The 20,052-nt window shown below is 39.7% G+C and overlaps 1 protein-coding gene across 4 annotated transcripts in view; it reads left to right on the forward strand.

Moving 5' to 3' along the window:
• LOC131971890 (ankyrin repeat and SAM domain-containing protein 1A-like) overlaps nt 1-20,052 on the forward strand; it is a 97,553-nt gene that overhangs the window by 52,861 nt on the left and 24,640 nt on the right. The window contains exons 15-17 of one of the 4 annotated variants that reach the window (XM_059333554.1): nt 7,313-7,369; nt 8,788-8,857; nt 11,828-11,943. In XM_059333554.1, the coding sequence (XP_059189537.1) occupies nt 7,313-7,369; nt 8,788-8,857; nt 11,828-11,943 (243 nt within the window). The remainder of the gene's footprint in view (nt 1-7,312; nt 7,370-8,787; nt 8,858-11,827; nt 11,944-20,052) is intronic. The other 3 variants (XM_059333553.1, XM_059333551.1, XM_059333552.1) reach the window with 3 other exon arrangements.

Raw genomic sequence — 20,052 nt, forward strand, 5'->3', positions numbered from 1 at the left:
TGTGGCAGGAAAACAGGTTGTATTATTGGCTTCTAACCGAAGAAGAGATCTTATCAGTGAGAAAGAGATACACTTCAGGCAATGGCCTCATTTATGGTACACTGTAAAAAAAAAAATCTGTTTAATTTACGGTAAAATACCGGCAGCTGTGGTTGCCAGAACATTACCGTAAAAAATACAATGAGCGTATGTGAATGTAAATATCAGCAAAAACTGTAATTTATACAGAATAATCCCATTACTTTTAGGATAATTGTTTCATCATGGTATTTCTCCATTAACTTTACATGAAAATTGTATATTTTTTACAGCAAAACTGTGTGTTTTCTACAGTTTATGGCGGTAGAATTTAAAGTTTTATACTATTCTTTGATTTACAGTAATTAAAAGTATCTACTACGGTGATGTACAATGTTTAATTTTACGACCTATTTCTGATGCAATTTGACAGTTTTTTACTGTCATTTAAACAAACATTTTTTACAGTGTATGCTCCATACCAGTGTGTGTTAGTGAGTGAACTGGCCAGCTTTAAGTTCATCTAAATGCCTAAAAGCTTATTTGAAATCCTAAAGTAGGCTGCTGGCATCGAGCATCACAACTCATCCTTAATTATTCATTCCTAGCATGGACTGCATTGTGTTTACTCTCCACTCTGTCAGCAGCTATAAGAAATTGTTTTGGGGTAATACTAACAATGCAGTTGACCTTGAAAATGTATGATTTTGCTCTTCATAGAATAAAATATGTTTCTCCCCCAGAGGAGCCTGCTGACCATGAATCCTGCCTCTGCTGGACCTCATGTGCAGGCTCCTTGTCAAGCTCTGTGACGGACCACGTATCCACAATATCTGTGTGAGAAGCAGCCTGTCAGCTCCACCAATAGATCTCACATTCATGCCATGCAGCAAGGGTGAATTCATAATGAACAAACCCTTAGTGCAAAATAAAAGCCTCAAATAGGATGCCATGAGGAAGCAGATGCAGCAGTAACTCCACCTTTTCTAATAGCACTGAATGATTGCATGATTCAGCTTTTTTTCTTCTTTTTTTACAGTATTTCCCAAATGAGATCAGGCACTTTTGATGCAGTTGGTAGTAATGAGATGTTTATTAGAAGCCTCGCTTTGCAGCCTGTTGGTATTACTTTTGAAAGGGTGATTTCTTTTGTCCAATTTCGGAGCCTTAGTTAATGTTAATGAACTCTGAGGTCTGTTTCTTCTCACTTGAATAGTAATTCAGATGCCTGGGAGTTCTGTGCTGAAAGCAAAATCTTTCTTCTCCCTTTTCCTTTCAGGGAATAAGCCTGCGTTTGCTTGAAATGGAAATATTCACACTGCCGATGTAAAGTGCATAGCAAATGAGAGGAGTGTGTGGGGAAAAGTAGTTAAAGTTTGATTGGGCGTAACCTAGCCTGCACTCTCTTTAATGATGTTGGGAGTGTCCCGGAAAAATGAAACACACCCGTCTTTCTCTCTCTCTCTCTGCCCATATTGCTCCATCTACAGTGTTTTCTTCACTGTTGCTTTTTCTGCAAAATGGCAGCCATGTTGCCGGTCACGACTGGCTGCTCTGGAATACTCTACTGAGCTGTGTGACAGAATTTGGGCGAGAGGTCCCAGGACACTTCCAGACCCGCCCCCTGAGACACACTCACGCCCCTTTAAAAACATCTTTCTCTTCTTTTAATCTGGTTTGCTAAATATTCCCCTTCTCCCACCCTCCTTCCTTTCCTTTCTATATCTGTCTGTCTCACTCTTTCACCCCCCCTTCTTTTCTCCACATGATACACACACCCTTGGATACACTGCCTCTGGTTTCAAGACAAGGAGATTTGACTTGCATGAGGTCTTGGCCTATGCATCTCTCCATTTAAGGAGCTCTGAGTGTGTGTGTGTGTGTGTGTGCGTGTGTGTTTTGTGCTCTACGTTCGGGGTGTGTGCTGGTGTGTAAAGCGCATGCTAATGCGGGTCGGTCTTGGTCCTCGGGATCAGACTGAAGATGACAATCCAGGGGGCACATTGTGTGGGCCAGCAAACTGAGCTCCACAGATGGGAGGAGAGAAAGGGAGACAGAGAGCTGTAAGACAGAGACAGACGGAGAGGGCCGACATCCACAGCCTCATTTCACTTTTAACGTCATTTTCGATTCACACTCCACAGATCCAGTAGCCACTATGAAACCAGCTTTTGTGAGTATTGATTCCCTTACAGGCAGCAGCTCCACTGGAGGCTCATTAATCTTGTCTACCTGCCATGATTGAATTGAATGGGAATATAATTGATGCTTTCTAGCATTTCTTTGGATATTATATTTCTTGTAAAGCCTGTTCGATTGGTATGCGCTCATTGCTAAATACAGCACAATGGAATGAGAGAAAAGCCTCTCCCTCATGTTGTCCTCTTACTTTTAAGTGTGCTCTTTTAAAAGTTAATCCTCTGTGGTATTTATAAAATCTACGGGCATTTCAGGCAGCATCTCTTTGTTATTTTTTTTTTTTTTACCTTTTGCATTGCCACGTTCATGAACCCATTGCGGATTTGATGTAGCTTTTATTTTGGTAGTTAAAAGCAGCCTTTGCTGTTTGTTGCGGAGGAGTCTCATTGTGTGTTTGACCTGCTGAGATCAAACCAAACTGTGGCTGTGTGTCACGGCCCGGTGCAACCAGCAGGAGGAATCTATTCTTTAATCCCCACCAGGGGGAGAACACAGGAGAACCACGGGGAGCTGAGACATGCAGCCACTACTGAGTGTTCCTCCAGTCTCGTCATTGGAGACACGGGGTGTCCTCTCTCTTCTCACTTCTACAAAGGATTTCAACTCATTGGAAGATATGTATTTCTGCATCCTTTAGGGATGAGTTTGCAAAGTTTGTGAAGTTGTGTTGAGACAACATGGTCTCACAGGAGTCCGTGAAATAACCACGGATTTCGCTTAACTCAAAATCCGTGGAATAGCCACGGAATCGCTCAAATTTCCGTGAAACTGACACGGATTTCGCTACAATGCAAGTTAATGACAGTCATATCCCGTGGCTATTCCAACATACAAAGTGATTATGTACATTCACTGAGTGAAGATTTAGAAAATAAAACATATATTTCTCGCTAGAAATGTGATCAAAATCCATTTTTATGCAGAAACTAAGTCAAAATATTGATTTTTCACTAAAAATGAGAGAACTGTCCGCCATGTTTTTTATTCTGACCGCCGGAACCTTGAAAGTCACGTGACTTGGAACAAACCAATAGCCATGGGATGATGGCTATTCCGTGTCAGTTTCACGGAAATTTGAGCGATTCCGTGGCTATTCCACGGATTTTGAGTTAAGCGAAATCCGTGGCTATTTCACGGATTCCTGTGAGACCAGGTTGGTTGAGAGGACATGTGCCTAAAAACACTAGCATGACTTTGGGCTATTTCAGGATGATGTTGATGGGACTGCTGACAGAGCTTTGTCCCATTGGCATTGAGCTGTTGGCACCTGCTTTAGCCGCTGGTGTGCGTGTGTTCCCCTTGATGCCATTCACTCGTCCATAGTTTTCATCCAACCCTTGTTTTGTTGCCAGCTTGCCAATTTGAGGCCGGTGGTCCGGGCACACTCTCTCTGCTGCAGCCTTTTGTTTCACCCTGAACAAGCTCTGCCAGGCGTCCTTTAGCCCCCCCCCCGCGCGCTTTAGTTGCTTCAGATTCTCAAGGCCGATATTGGAAAAACACTTTTTCAAATCACGGGCAAAATAGCAGCCAAGCTCTTCTGCTCCGTCATGGTAGCCCTGCTGTGAGAAGCATGATAAATGGGCTCATGTGTCTTTAATCTCCTGACCATCTCCCATCACTGCTGGCTCTTCAGCTGTTGACCTCCACCTTCGCCGCTGACTTCTGACCCTCCTCATTGTATCTCCCAGCTCGTAGCGAGTCCTGCTCACAATAGACCGCTCTCCATTTCAGGTCTCTGTATTGATTCCATCCCGCAGCACAAAAACACATTCCTCTCCCTCTCCTCTATTAATTCTCATGGCACTGAGCCTCTTAGTCCTGGTCCATGAAATTCCGAGGCTTTTCGTTGTTGTTGATGTGTTTTACCTTGAGGAAATCACTGGGCTGTGTCTCCTGATAAGGATATATTTACCCAGCTCCAACACTATATCACACCTGCCTTTCACGGTAGCTGCTTTTAAATCTCATTGGAGCAGCTAGTGTTCCCTTTTCTATTATACAGGACAAGTGAAGCTGATACACCAGGACTGAATGCAGCTGTGTGTGTTTTTCTTCTTGCATCCATACTTGTGTTTAACTGAAAATGCCTCGGCAGCGCTGCTGTGTTTAAAATGCAACCAGTCACAGAACAGTTTTAGACGCTCGAGGCGTTCAGAAAGACCCTGAGGTCGCTGCAGAAGCAGCAATGTGGTTAAAAGTACACATCTTGTCCCCCGAGACTTAAAGAAAAAACCTTTGCAGTTGAATAGCACGCCATAGCGAGGCCACAGCTTCTTATAGCCCTCCTTCTGCTCGTTGCTGAGAAGTGATGCCACTGACAGGAGCATTATCCTCCCTTTAGTACCGACCTCAGTCACTTTATGAGACAAGAGCACTGCCCCATCCTCATTATCACAGGAGCTACAACACTTCAGTGTGTGTGTGTGGGTGTGTGTCTGTGATTTTAGCATATTAGACCCCTGATTAATGCTACTGTTCATCAGCAGCTTTCTAATTGGCTTTGTCCTGCTGAGGCTCAATAATTTAGATTATTATGGGAGCAACAGAAACACGTTGCACCTGCTCAGCACCAAACAGACACAGTTGGTGACTAGCTGCTGGATGTAGTGGAGCATTTAGAAGCTAAAGAGCCAGATGTTTCCCTCACAGGTTGGAGGAGACCAAAACCAGAGCCGAAATAGACTTACATTCGTCAGGTGGACGGAAACAAGACTCAGTTTTCACAGATTAGGCCCCGTTCACACGAGGACGCTCGCGGGTATAAACAACAAAATATTTTATCGGAAGTGCCTTTCGTTTAGACGGTGACGCCGTTTTGGGGGCTTAAAGACGCAAAAATCTGAAACCACCTTCCAAAGTGGAAAAGTTAAATCCTCTCCTCCGTAGCGTGTCGTCTACACTGACAAGACACAAAACTCTGATCTGATCTGCTCACGTCACGTATGTGTTTACGTCACATACATGCTCCAGTACAGGAAAATAAACAAACGTGGGATTATTTCCATGGTGGGACCTTCAAGCTGCTCTGGCAGCTCTAATAAACTTACAGGAGTCTTTCCACCAAATGTACAGGATATGTACCGATAGTATTAGTGACCAGAGAAGGATCTGGAATTACCTCCATCACATTCTGGATGCAGCAATTGGTCGGAGGCGAGCCAGACGGCTGTGAACGAGACCTGGGAGATCTAGTGATAGTGGAGAACTTTGTGGAAGGAGTAGCTGATGAAAATGTGTGGCGTGAAAACTTCTACATGCCCAAAGATGCTCTTATCGCTTTAAGTGATGCCGCCTGGCTGCATACAATCCAATTTCACACACTTTTGCGTCTTCTGTTGAGACCGTCCTCGTGTGAACGGGGCCTTAGTTTTACATTTTAAAATCTGTTGGGATCTTCTAACCTAACTCTCTGCAAATGCATTTTTTTTAGTAATATTCTTAAAGTAGTAATATGGATTTGAATTGAGTCAGTTCCAGTTAAAAAGTTACGCTGCTGGATACTTTGTTGTTTGAGAAGAAACTAAGCTGGCTTCATTTCATGAGGAAAGAACAGTGGTGCTTATATCTGTAAAATGATAATTTCAAGTTGGGGTGGAAACACCAGTTTGCTTACAAATATTCTTGGATTTTATCTACACTGTGTTCAGTTTCAGACAGAAAGAGACAATTAAACAGTTCAATGATGTCGAAGCCTTTTTTAGACACAGTAAATTGATCAGGAATCAATAAGGAAATCTCTAAAGAATCATACCGATAAGCAGGATCAATAATGCCATTGGTATCTATAAAATCAATTCCCAAGCCCCTCAGCTGTTTATCCTACATCTACCTGGATTTAAGAAACTGAGAGTTTACAAATAAATGGAAACGAGGAAAGAAACTACATGAAACAAGACATCTAGTGTGTCTGCTTTATATGTGATTTACTGCATCTGAAATAGGAAATGCTAATATTGAGGCTGATAAAAAAGTTTGTGAAGAATATTTTCTGTTTGGTGAAGCAAGATAAAACCCCTGACTCATGCTGAGACACAACAGTGGCTACTTATTTTTGCTGACTCATCCGAGTCTTTGCTCAGGTAGGAGAGGAGCTGCCAATTCACCATCAACGTTCCTGTTTAATGACTGATGTAGGGAACATGTGGTGCTGATAGATGGAGGTTATTTGTCAAGCTTGTGTGACTAATCTACCATCTGGTCAATGTTCTGTATTCTAATCAACAGTATGGAGGAATAACATCAGGCAGATGGATAACTAAAATAATGTGATCCACCCCTTGCCCTTCGTCTCACAGCTCTTTTTTCATCCTTTCCTGAGATGTAAGATTTTCCTCCGAGGTGCTGAGGATTAATGTAGGATATGAAAATAACAGAGGAAGTAGTGTGAAACAGTGCGCTGCAGTATGCAGTACAATATACCAGAGTGGGATCGTCAGGTTCTACGACGGCTGATGCATTCTTCAATGATTTTAAAAAGTATATTTATTGAAATTTTGCTCATTTTTAACAAACAGACAAAAGAAAACCATTTATAAAAAAAAAAAAAAAAAATCCCTCCCAAAAAAACAACATCTTCTTCAAAAGAAGAGGGAAAAAATAAGAAAAAAAATGAAATTAAATGGAAGCAATATATATATTAAAAATAGTAAATAATATAGCCAAAATATTCACTATAAAATAAAAAAATAAAAAATTTATTAAATTTAAAAAATATATATGTACATGAAGATAAAACATGTAAAAACAAACGTGTGTGTGTGTGTGTGTGTGTGTGTGTGTGTGTGTGTGTTTGTGTGTGTGTGTGTGTGTGTGTGTGTGTGTGTGTATACATTTGGACATCATCCCATTTACTGTCATTATTTAAACCTTACTTTGGCACTCTAGCTGTAGTACAAGTCTAAACAATCATTCTGTGATTTAATCATTACAAACTCATTGCTCATGCACTAAACGTACAACTTTCACTCGGCAAGTGTGTCGACTTTAATACTTTCTATGTAGGGGATCTTTGTATAAAACAGGATGGTTAAAATCCACTCGCCACAGCTGGTGCACGGGGAAAAATGGCGAAACAAAACCTTGAGTTTTCTTTTAGCAGACACCGACGGCTTCTCCCACCACAAAACAGCGAAGATCTAATTCCTTTGACAGCGTAAGACGTCTATCTTCTAAATATCTCCTGGTCCTGTTTTTGGGGTTTGTCTCTGTCCTCTTCTGGGGCATTCTTTGTAGAGGTAGATGAGATCCTTTTCAGGTTTCCATGAACTCTTTCAGAATGACATGATCTCAGTGATTATTCATTTCTCCTTCTAAGCACGTCTAGAAGCTCTAACTCATTATTAACTGTTCAGTCTGACGGCATTTAAATCCTTCAAAGTTAGATTTCTGTCTGTGCCATTTCTCTTCCTATTAGATGCCATTCAGTACTAAACATCCACGAACAGACTGATGACGAGAGCCTCACAAATGTAGACTTTCGTCTCCTGGTGGCACTTTATTGCCTGATATAATTATACTAATGGGGGCAGTTAACCTGTCTCTGGGCTTTTAGAGCTGCAGCCAAGACAGTCCCCTCAGATTAAATATTTTCCAAATAAAGATTGCTATTCTCTCTTGGAGTGACAGCACCTAACAGGTGTGACGGCAGCACTGTCTGTTGTTTCATTTTCTGTGCTCCCAATGTCCATGCATACTGTGGATTGGTTGAAAGGAGAGCCATGTTTCTATGCTGTGACAGGTGTAAAATTGCAGCTCAATGGCTCTCTGCTGCTTCACTGCCCTTATAAATGCATTTCAAGGAAATGTTCTTATTGTATATGACATGTGGATATCAGGTGACTATGCTGGGAGAAAACACTCCAGAAATGTACACATGCATTCTGCAGAAATGCATGGAATTGTTGCAAAGAAACATGGAAATCTTGGGTGTCTTTTCAATTTCATTGTTGCTCTTTCTTCCCTTGCTTTCTGTGCATTTAACATTTTCTTTGCTTTTCATTCAGTTCAGGTGATAGAAGTGTCAGTGAGCAAACATTATGACACAGATAGTTTTTCTCTCATAGCTTTACAAAAAGATGAAAAACATGAATCATCTGATATTGTTTCCGTATCGTTTTCATAGACTTTCTCTTCATTTCTGCCTCAAATCTTTTGCTTTGTGATAATTTCCATCAGATTGTCGGACAGGTACGTTTGTGCAAATCCCTATTGTTTTGGCTGCAGGCAGCAGATGAGACGCAGCTACCTGCTGTCAAGAGGAGCCAGTAGACATGACTGTAACACTGAGGCTATAAATGAGATATAAAGGCAGTCAACCATGGTGCAGTTACTTATTAAGATACCCTTCAAAATCTTTATTTATGTGTCTCCATAAAACTACTGTGAATGATTTCTCTCTGGCTAAACGGACCCTTAACACTGTCATTTGCTTTTGCAGGGTGACTGTAACATTTGGTGGTTTAGTGTTTAAAGCATGGGGCATTTCTCTGTTTTGTTGCTGGTGAGAGGTGTGGGCTGAACTACGATGGCTCCTCCAGCTTCTCATCTCTCTCTTCCTCTTCTTGTCCTCAGATCGAGAAGATCATGACACTGATTGGTGCCGGCATCGATTTTTCCAGAGATCAGCAATATGCTACACCAGGTAGAGTATGATCATCATGCCCCTTTAATGCTATAATGCTGAGTCTGAAAATATTAAGTGTTTTTCAGAAATGAATCAAAGATGAAAGCTGAAAGTTTGAGGGGATAAAGAGTCAACTTCATAAGCTTTTAGTGATGATTTTTTATGTTTTTCTCTAATAAATTCCACCTCTGTTGCATTATTTATCTCCTGTGAATCTTACTTGGAGCCCTCCAGGTTTGAATGTTAAAACCCTAAATGACCCATTTGACATTTTAGTGGGCTTTATTCAGCCTTTTTTAAGTATTTGATGCGTTTACTGTCACAGAAAAAGGTTTATTGGTCTTGTACTACACACTATACCTGCTCGGATTGGCTTTATAATCAGTGTCCTCAAGGGAAATAACGGTCAATGAAGGAGGCATCCGAACAAAATTGCTATTCAGTTAGCAACAGAGGATTGGGTACAAAAGTGTAATGCAGGCAGACAGTTGGTCTGTTTTAATAGAAACAGATGAGGAGAGGAATCGACATTAGCAGGAACAGAGAAAGGTAGGACAGCACTTTCGAAAAGAGAATAGAAAGGATTTCTTTTTAATTTCGAAGCAGCACTGCATAAAATGCATCACATTTTATTAGATTTAGCTCTTCACCCTGTAGAATTACGTGTTTGTGTTAAAGATTCTGTACCTGCTCTCCTGTTATTCTTCTCAAAAGCCTGTCGTCTGGCTTGATGGATGGCGCCCAGGGACTGAGGCGGTCACAATTGACTCCTTCCCTTCAGCTTTCACATCATTCATCATTCACCTGCAGTTCACACTTTGCCTCAGCCACATTTTAATATATTTAGCAAGCCGTGCAGCAGATTTGCACAAAAGTTCTTCATATATTAGCCCCTTGTGTTTGTTGTGCCCTGCACTGGAGTGAGCTGTTTAAATATTAACCAGTACGCATGTCAGAGGATGAGCTCATTTTGCTTTGTAGACATGAGGAAAGCTGAGACCACTGCAGTGAAGTAGTTAGTGCCCCATCACTGGCTCTATCTGAATACGCCCCTCGTTATATGGGAGCCTCGGTCTTAGAGAGCCGCCATCCACGGCTCCGTCTCAATGGAAGAGGCTGTCAGGAGCCCATCAAGGGACTCGCTGGAGAAGAGGCTCTCTGTTTGATGCACCCCACCCCCACCCCACACTCTCTGATTCAGTCCAGTGTTTGCCTCCCCTCCGTGTTGAGTGGAGAGCAGTGATGTCTCGAGCTGATTGCCTCCGCTCCTGCAGTTTCTTGTACTTTTCAGCTCTTGACTGATTTACTTCCACATCAGAGTGAGAGAGAGAGATGTTGGAGGAGTGTGAGAAAAGAAAAAGACTCATATACAAGAGCAACTGCAAGTAATGAGGGGTGGGGGTTCTGGAGCTGAAACGGAAGCTCGCACTGACGGAGCAGCCACCTGCAGTGTTTGAGAGAGAGAGAGAGAGTGGGGAGGGAGGGAGGGAGGAGTGGGGAAGCATATGCACTGAGGGGAGAGAGAGAGAGAGAGAGAGAGAGGGAGTAAGGGAGGAGAGAGGGATTGCAGGCAGCACAACAGGACCAGGACAATAGAGGGACGCCACCTCGGCATGTGTAGGATTAGGTGGTCTGCTCCTCAGCCCAGAGTGGACTACGCAGGGTTTTTTCTAGAAGTGGACTTCACCACATCTCAGACTGAGCAGAGACAGTTTCCTCCCTGTCTGCAGAGGAGTTGATTCTGAGGCCAGCTATTACTTAAGTGCTCTTTGAAGTAGCTGATTGGATCCTCGACTGGATTTTTTTTTTTTTGTGACACATTTCCGAGCATCTGGAGTGACCAAAATGGGATTTATGACGTCGGAATCTTCTCCAAAACAGGAGTGGTTTCGCAGCAGGTTGAATAGATGATTGACAGCACTGACGAGGGGAAAAGAAGCTTTAAAATGTGCATTTTACGCATGAATTTAAATTTCAGTTTTGGAAGTTGTCAGCTTTCTTAATGTGTTGTGCTGTAAAAGGTAAAACAAATTTCGGTGATATGTAACTCTGTCTATCAGCAGAAAAATGATTTGCTCTGTTAACTTTTAACTGTGGTTGACCTGCAGACGAGTTAAAGGTAATTTAAGTGTGTCATAGCTGTAGACAATGTGTAGAAAATGTCTTTTTTGCTTTGAAAGTGAGTTAGATTGTGCCATGTAGAGGGACGAGGCAGAGCTGTCCTTGTACAGGTTAGCCTCCTCTGGCTCAGACTGCCGACAGCCGTCAGTGTCGCTTTTTTCCTCAATCGATCTCAGCTAGTGACAGCCGCCTCGCAGGTTCCTGCTTGTCCTGCCGCTTTCTATATGAATGCTGTCATGCTCTCAGGTAGATTCCTGTCTGGACTGTGCATGGTGAATTACATGCTGAGTATATTGGGTCTGTGAATCAGAGGAGAGCCTGTTTCTTCTTGACTATAAGTTTCCAAAGAACTTTTTTGCGTTGCTGAAACATAACTTTACCTCTGACCCCTCTGTCAAAACTGGACCTTAAATTATTGAGCTGAAAACTTTTATTTTTGGACAGAAAATGCTACCTCCTGACACGAGACATTTTGAGTTTTTTCCAAGCTGGATATGAACTGTTTTGTCACAGTAAAGTAAAGTCTGTTGATGTTAAATGTGTTTTTTGAATGTTCCTAGCTGACTGTCAGAGGTAGAATCTTTGTTAGCATCAGCTGGTCGACCACCAGCTTCTTTCCCTTTATCGCCTCCTTACCCCTGAGATCAGGGGTGCTTAAAGCCATCTTGGGTGACTGTGGTTCAGCCCCCGCTGCCCTGCGGGAGCTGACGCCCTGTCCACAGAGGACACTGTCTCCACCGCCTTCCTGCTGCTGGTGCGCTCGGCTCTGCTGGCCGAGAATGATGTGGCAATGCCACGTCTCCTCCTCAGAGTGCCGCTGCTACCGGCTCAAAGGTTTCTCCCTCCTGAAGCGCTTTCCCCTGTCAGCAGGTGCTGCAGGCCGGCTGCTGGACCAGCCCGTGGGCGACTGGCTGGAGCACGTGGGGCTGCCGCAGTACGAGAGCAAACTCCTCCTGAATGGTTTCGACGACCTGCACTACATGGTGAGCTCCTCACTTCCTTTACATTATGCCCAGTAGGGCTGGGCGATATGGACCAAAAGTCATATCCCAATATATTTAGGCTGAATATTGCAAATGTTTTATTTTTTATCGCAAAGTGAGAGCAAATGTTCAGTCAAAGTCCATAACCATATGGAAGTCCATAATAGTCCATAACCATAAATATGACATGTCACAAGTAGTTTTAATGAAACCGTTTATTTAAGTGAACATAAAACCTGTATAACAACAGGAGTACCTTTTAAAATCAAAGCTCCATAAAGTACACATTTAACCCTTTGATGCACAACATGGGTCTAAAGTGACCCGATAGAGTTTTAATGTTCTATATCTTTGCAATAAATTATTTTCATCATTCAGTATTCCAGGTTTTCCTCAGTTAGTTTGTTTTTGATCATCATAATCCTAATACATCAATCATACATCCTAATTTTATGTTTTCCTTTATTCATTTTTTAATAAAATCTCTTTTTGTGTCACTACCCTTCTAATGCACAACATTGGTCAAAAATGTTGTGCAATGACCCATGTTGTGCATTAGAAGGGGGTCAATATGTTGTGCATCAAAGGGTTAAATAAAAAAAATATCTTAAATAAAATGTGCAGCTTGCCTGGAGAAAGGATCACAGTGAAAATCTGAACTTTATCGATATATACGATATGGTCTAATTCCATATCACATTTAAAAATATATCGATATATCTTTTATGTTGATATATCGCCCAGCCCTAATGCCCTGATTGACCTTAATGCTCTTGACTGTTGTATCCCTTTACTTTCTTCACGTCTTTCCTCACTTAAATGATTATTTTCTCTCTTGTCTTTCACCGTCTTACTCCTACTTAACTCCAGTTTGTGTCTTTGTGCATTAATCCAATTGACGCCATCCTCCATTAGCTGGGAGATGATCCCATTAGCTTCGTCTGAAGTTCAATTAGCTGAAATCCTGGAACGACCCCTCCTGCGTTATTAAATGTCTGACTTGTTTTTCAGCAGCTGCGAGATTTTATTACAGGAACGTTTTATTCTGGGTAAATTCAGCACATAATTCAATATCGCACATTACATCACAAGCTTTATAAAATTCAAAATAGTCTCCACTTGACGGAGCCTTTCCTCCCAGCTTCTCAGGCAGAACATTCATTAAAGTTTGCTAGATTTACACGTGCATTCAACCTGACAGTTTGATCAGTGCTGTCAAATGTTTTGTTCATGGGAACCAAGGTTATTATAGTTAACGAAAACTAACAAAATAACGAAAACTAAAATTGAAAAAACATTTTCGTTAACTGAAATAAAAATAAGAGTTTTTTCAAAAACGATAACTAACTGAAACTGTATTGTGCGGTTACAAAACTAACTAAAATTATAGTTAAAATGTCCTTAGTTTTCGTCTTTGTCAACTTTTTTCATACATAATTCAGTGTTTCTATTTCAACATGCAGGAACACATGGTGAATATGTTTACTGAGACTGGGATGTCTACACTCCAACCAAAATACAAAACACCCCGAACTGTAAGAGTTAATAACCTTATTGGGGCTAAAATGGATAAACCAAAGGAAATGAAGGCACATACCCATTAGAAAGAAACTAAAACTAACACTAAAACTAATAAAAACTAAGCATTTTCAATAAATAAAAACTACACTAAAACTAGCAAACTCACTCTAAAAACTAACTAAAACGAACTGAATTTGAAAACAAAAATTCACAACGAAATTAAAACTAATGAAAAATCCAAAACTATTATAACCTTGATGGGAACTTTGAAGTCTCTCCACCCGGCTGCGTGTTGATTCAGGTTTGCGCTGCACTTTTACCCTCTCAGACAGTCCGTCTCCATCTCAGGAGGCCGCTGTCGTGGCCTCTCACTTCCAGTCAGCGGGCCGGCTGCCTGAGGAGCAGCTGATGCCCGGCCAGAGTGGAGCAGCGTCTCAGTGAGCAATGGGATGCTGCTGCCAGGCTGACAAGTTTATGGAGCCCATAGTGTGCGACGCCACTATGAGTTGGCTCTGGTGCTTGTGTCCGTAATGAGGACTGATGGAGGAGAGAATGAGGGACCCAGCTGGTAGGCTGAGCTAGCGGGCATGTTGGAAATGAGACGGCCGTTTTATGTGTCAAGATGAAAACTCTCTCCTCCTCCATCAGGCCAGTCATGCATTACACCTGTTGTTGTTGTTGTTGTTGTTGTTGTTTGCATCTCATCCAAACACAAAACTAGATTTGATTTCGCTGATCACGACGTGTTTGGCCAGAAAACATAAACCACAGTTGAAGAAGCCCACCTTTAATGGGCTTATAAGGCACCACAAATGTATACAAGCCAGATCCAGAGTGTTGCAATAATCTATATACTGTAGAAAGAACTCCAAAATTAAGGAAAAACATGAACCATTTCATTAATGTCTACAAAAACAATCATAAATCACTGACTGTGACATTCACCGTATCATGCAGATCAAGAGATGAGAGTAAACACTAATTAAAAAGCCCATCTTGCATTCTTTTTCAGGCTTTTCAGACAAAGTGAACTAACTTAAACACCTCAAAATGTAACATCCATTCCAATTTTCTGATTATCTGCACATCACAATACTTTAGGGCAGGGGTGTCAAACTCAAATACACAATGGGCCAAAATGTAAAACTTGAATAAAATCGCGGGCCAACATTGAACAAATAAACCTTTTAATATATACCAAACATGTTTTGCTTTAACATTAAATATGGAACCAGCAACGCTTATAAACATACAATATATAACTAAATAGTGCAGACATGCAAAATCAAATTTCAAATAAAAAACACATCAATGCCATTAATTTATTAAATAAAAATTAAATAAAAATCGTATACCTCTTTTCTATTTGCATCCTTCTGATTTAAACATCAAAATATAGTTTTTCAACAGGTTAATACATTTAAAAATAAAATAGCAATAATAAATCTAGTATTAGCGGTAAATGTGCCGTATAATACCGGCGGGTCAGCTTTTATAGTACAATAATTATATAATAATTTGGTATTGCCTTGCGGGCCAAATAAAATTACACTGCGGGCCAAATTTGGCCCACGGGCCAGAGTTTGACACCCCTGCTTTAGGGTTTTGTTAATGCATTGGAAAATAAGCTCTTTACAGCACAAAAGAGGGAAAAAAAGTCATAATAATCTTAGTCATTACGCAGCGATGCCAGGATTCAACTCTATACTGAATAAGTCTTTGGACCTGTGACCCTCCTGACAGTATGTGAAGCCACTCTGCATGTGTAAATAAGAAATGACATGCAAAATTAAATTGCGATTATCTTGTACGTGATCCTGAAAGCATGACTTGACAAATCTGTGGTCTTGTGTTGCTTTGTAAAAGTGTGTATTAAAGTGTTTTATAACTGCTCATTAACATTCACTTTAATGAGTTACCTCTGTTGCTGGCAATGCCATCTTGATTTACATGGCACAATGTGCAAACAAAGCCACATTTGTCATCTCAGCAATGTGTCTGTGACTCTGTGATTACTCCTTAATTTGGCCACATAGTGTTCCTATGAAATGCCAGCAGCATGGTGTTTCTTCAAAGGCATTTTCATGATCACAAAGAGGTTTTCTGTCTGCCTGGAAAGATTAAATGTTTTCCCAGGGTGAAACCGATGTTTAAATCTCTTTTTCCACAGACAAAATTATTAGATCAAGGGCATCTACCTTAAAATAATATGACAACAGCAGCCACAAGCTGAACCCGGCCCACAGAGAAATGAATAGAATACATTATATACAGCGGGTAGCTAATCTTCATGGAGTCTAATACGAACCACTTTTCTTTCAGCGATTACAAAAGTGATGAGGTTACTTACAGTTCATCTGGTTTTTCCATAGTTTTGTGCTCACCCTGTACATAGTTGGAAGTGTCACAGGTGACTTTGGCCTTTCCTTGTATGGGGAGAAATGATTCCCCTAACAACACTCACTGCTGTTCATGTTAATGTCCTGCCGAATGAAGCTCAGTGTTGGTTGTTTATTTCTTGTAATTACAGTGTGTTGATTAGACTTTTTGGTGTCCAGAGAGAAGATTTTATCCTGCTGAGCAACAATGTTTAATTGTTATGAATAGCATTACAAAGCTAGGAGTTTTCCATGAATGAATACCAAAATAGATGTTTCATGCTCTTGGACTTATCTTCCAGCTGTATAAGCAGCTGTACACTGCAAAAAAGCCAACTTGTATTTTTTGGCCTAAAACAGTGATTTAAGTTGGTAACACTTGGAAATATAAATTATTGACATTTAGGGCAATAATGTAAGTTAGCACAACAAAGGAAGCCAGTTGTCTGCTCAAAAACAAGTTGGTGAGTTGTTGTTACTTATATCTTTAAGTTGGGGTTCACAACAAGGGACAATAGTTCTGATAACTCTTATTTCTTTGTTGTGAAATTAGGTCATTAGCGAAAGCTAGCGGCTAACTGATGCTAGCTGCTAACTGATGCTAGCGGCTAACTGATGCTAGCGGCGCTGCTTGTTACAGCTACAAGAGTAGCCATTAGCGTATCGATGCTAACTCAAAATTGTGGTTGCAACATTAGCTGACATTTCATAGCGGCGTTACAATCGTGCCAATTCAGCACATTGCAGAAGTTAGCAGAAGTAAGGATTAAAAGTTATTACAATGTTAAATTATAAGTTAGTACAACTTACAGTTGAGTTGACAAAAATCTGAATTCAGAGTTGAGCAAACTCAAAAACAAAACTTAAAATATTTAGTTTTATTGTCCAACTTAAAATTTTATCGAAGTTTGTTGCCTTGAAATTTTGAGTTCACCCAACTTTTCTTTTTTTGCAGTGTATCCGTCTAATTTCAGTATACTTGCATGAATAATCTTTAATCTACTTTACATAACCTGAGAGTAGAGCATTCCCCCATTGATCTGCCTCTCTCCCTCTCACCTGGAGTCGTCAACACCCAGTTTAATTCTGCACTGAAGCCTCTGAAGTTCTTCTCAAGGTTTAATCTTCCTGCTGTCTTTTAGTCTTTCACACTTGCACCGTCCTTAGCCCTGACTGATCTTTTTCTAAAGCAGGGAGCTGGCAATTTTTCTATCTTTAAACACGGCTTACAGACCACCTGGCTTCCTGAAATCACTGGAGGATTTTTTTTTTTTTTTAAAGCCTGGGGCTTTAAACAGCATGTCCTTCTCTCAGGAAATGTTGACCTTTTTAAGAATCATAAATTGGTCTCATTTGGGAATGAGAATCACCCTTTTGGGTCACCTTGTCTTTGCTGAACTTCTCTAACTGTGTTAAATGTGCTCTCCAACACCAGAGTGGATAGAACAAAAGATTTTTTCTGTCTAATTGTATTAGTTGTGCCAGACTGTTGGCACAGTTTCCTGAAGCTCCAAAATGTTCAATATTAAATAAACAAATGAGGAATTAGAAATGCAATATTGCATTATAAAATGCACAATATGTCATTTTCTGCTGCTCTGGGTTTCTCAATCAAAACAATAAGCAAATATGGAGTTGATGTGAGGTAGTGAGGGATCATTGGAGTTTCTGTCTTCAGCACAATTGCCTTCAGTCTTAATAGTTCAGGAGGTTTTTACTTGGAGCCAAATTATCCACAGAGGTCACCTAGATAGATAGATAGATATACTTTATTTATCCCAAGCTGGGAAATTACAGAAGTACCTCCTCTCCAAAACAAACCGACCTGGTGATTAAAACCAGTAAAAACGCCAAATAAAGTAGTTTCACGATAAAAATCAGTGTTTTTCCGATGCTGTTTGGCAGACAAAGGACGTCCCAGATCTGCTGCTTTAGTTTGCTCAGCTTTTTTCTTTAATATCTTATATTTATCCAGAAGTCTGATGACCAAAAAGTTTTTAAATCCTCCTTTAAAACACACTTTTTCTCCCTGGCTTTTAATCAAGTTTAAGTGGACATCTTGCAAAAACAAAATTTTATTTAAATTTTTTATTTATTTTATTATATTTTTAATTTATTTTATTCTATTGTTGCACTGTGCACTTTGGTCAACCCCGGTTGTTTTAAATGTGCTCTATAAATAAAGTTTCACTTGACTTGACTTGACAAAAAAGTCCTTCATATATAGTTAAAAACAAATGATATCTATAGTGTGAGTGTATTATATACTATCACATGTGGCTTAAAGTTAATGTATGACAGCTGAAGTATGCTTAAAGGAGATATGCCGCCATTGACTGATGACCAGATTCATAAAAATGAATTAAAATTATGGATTACTCTGGCTGTGAGAAAATTTGAAATTAATTGGGAAAAATATAGAAATGAACCACTTATTCATCAAATCATTTTTTGAGATGTTAATTTATGATTTTAACATTTTTAAGGGATGTTTTTTAAATTTTATTTCATCCTATTTTGTATTTAAATTTCATCAACTAAACTCTAATAACACTGTTACTGTGTGTAACACTGTTAAATAACAGAGATAACAACCTTTCAGTAAAATGAGGTTAGGTTGTAGTGAATATGGTTTATATTTTAAAACGCATTGATTAATGTATCGATTATTTTATTAATCGATTAATGTATGCATTTATTTCATTTTGTCTCAGTGATTTATCTAATATTGAACACCGAGGGGCTTTATGCCGATTGACACCAGTAGATCTGCGATTGTCCAGAACAAATTTTTTCTCAGAAGAGAAATTAGGTGAGATTAGAGATTAGATACTAGACATATGGATGGATGGATGGATAGATAGATAGATAGATAGATGGATAGATGGATTGATTGATTGATTGATTGATTGATTGATTGATTGATTACTTCATTCATCCCTGAAGGGAAATTCGGTTGTCACAGCAGTTCGGTATTCAAGTACAATAAAATACAATAGGATAAAATACTGAGGTAGCATAAATAAAAACAACAATAGAAAAAAAAAACACAGAATAGAACGAGGACAAGGACACTTAAGAAGTTAAAAAAGAACATCAGTTGGTAGGATGGTTGGCAGATGATGGTAATAATTAAACTGGTGATATGATATGATTGCAACAATGCTATAGTGACTAGACGGTATATAATAATAATAGTGCAGTATATAATATATATAATATAATATGTAATAATAGATAATAAACAATATAAAAATAAAATGAAAATGAAAAATATAAATAAAGTAATTATAAGTAAAATAATATGACATATAATATATAATAATAATAATAATAATAATAATAGATAAGGCCAGTAAGGCCGGTATAATAATAATAGTAGTATTTTACAGTATATAGTAATAATAGTAATGGCAGCAACAGTATATATAATAATAATAATAATAATAATAGTAATAATAATAATAATAATAAATAAGGCCGGTATAATAATAATAGTAGTATATTACAGTATATAGTAATAATAGTAATGGCAGCAACAGTATATATAATAATAATAATAATAGTAATAATATTAATAACATAGCAAAGTGTCGTGCGTAGATTTAGTGCATTTCAGTAATGTTGGTTCTGGCAGATGTAGATGAGTTATAGAGTCTTATTGCAGAAGGAAGGAACAACTTCCTGTCTGGTTCCTTGGAGCAGCAGGTTGTATGAGTCTGTTGCTGAAGCTGCTCTTTAGCTTGTTTAGTGTTTTGTGGAGGGGCTGAGAGGGATGTGCACCAATGCTGCAGAGCTACAGCTGACTAAACTCTAATTAGGAATGTAATAATGCTATGACAGACATTTCTGTAGTCAAGCTCACAATGGACCGCCAAGAAGTCAAATTCATGTGCAGGCTGAAATCTTTTTCATCGTCAAATGGAAAATGGCATCTGAGCAGCACTGTGCCAGCCTCTCACAGTCTCCACAACGATCCGTAGGTTTCTTCTAATCGTCCCTTATGCTCGTCATTGAAAAACAATGGCTGTGGAGCAGCATGTCCGCTGTGCGCTGAGATCACTAATTAAACAGTGTTTACTCTGCCAGTCAGACTGCTGTGATCTCTGTCTATCCAGCAGCCTCGCTCTAGATCAATAACAGCAGTGATTGTATTGTGTCCAAGCACCGAGGCAGAGACAAGCCTCTTCTGAAACCAATTAGATGCTTT

Source organism: Centropristis striata, chromosome 5 (genome assembly GCF_030273125.1).
Source record: "Centropristis striata isolate RG_2023a ecotype Rhode Island chromosome 5, C.striata_1.0, whole genome shotgun sequence".
NCBI classification, from domain to species: Eukaryota; Metazoa; Chordata; class Actinopteri; order Perciformes; family Serranidae; genus Centropristis; species Centropristis striata.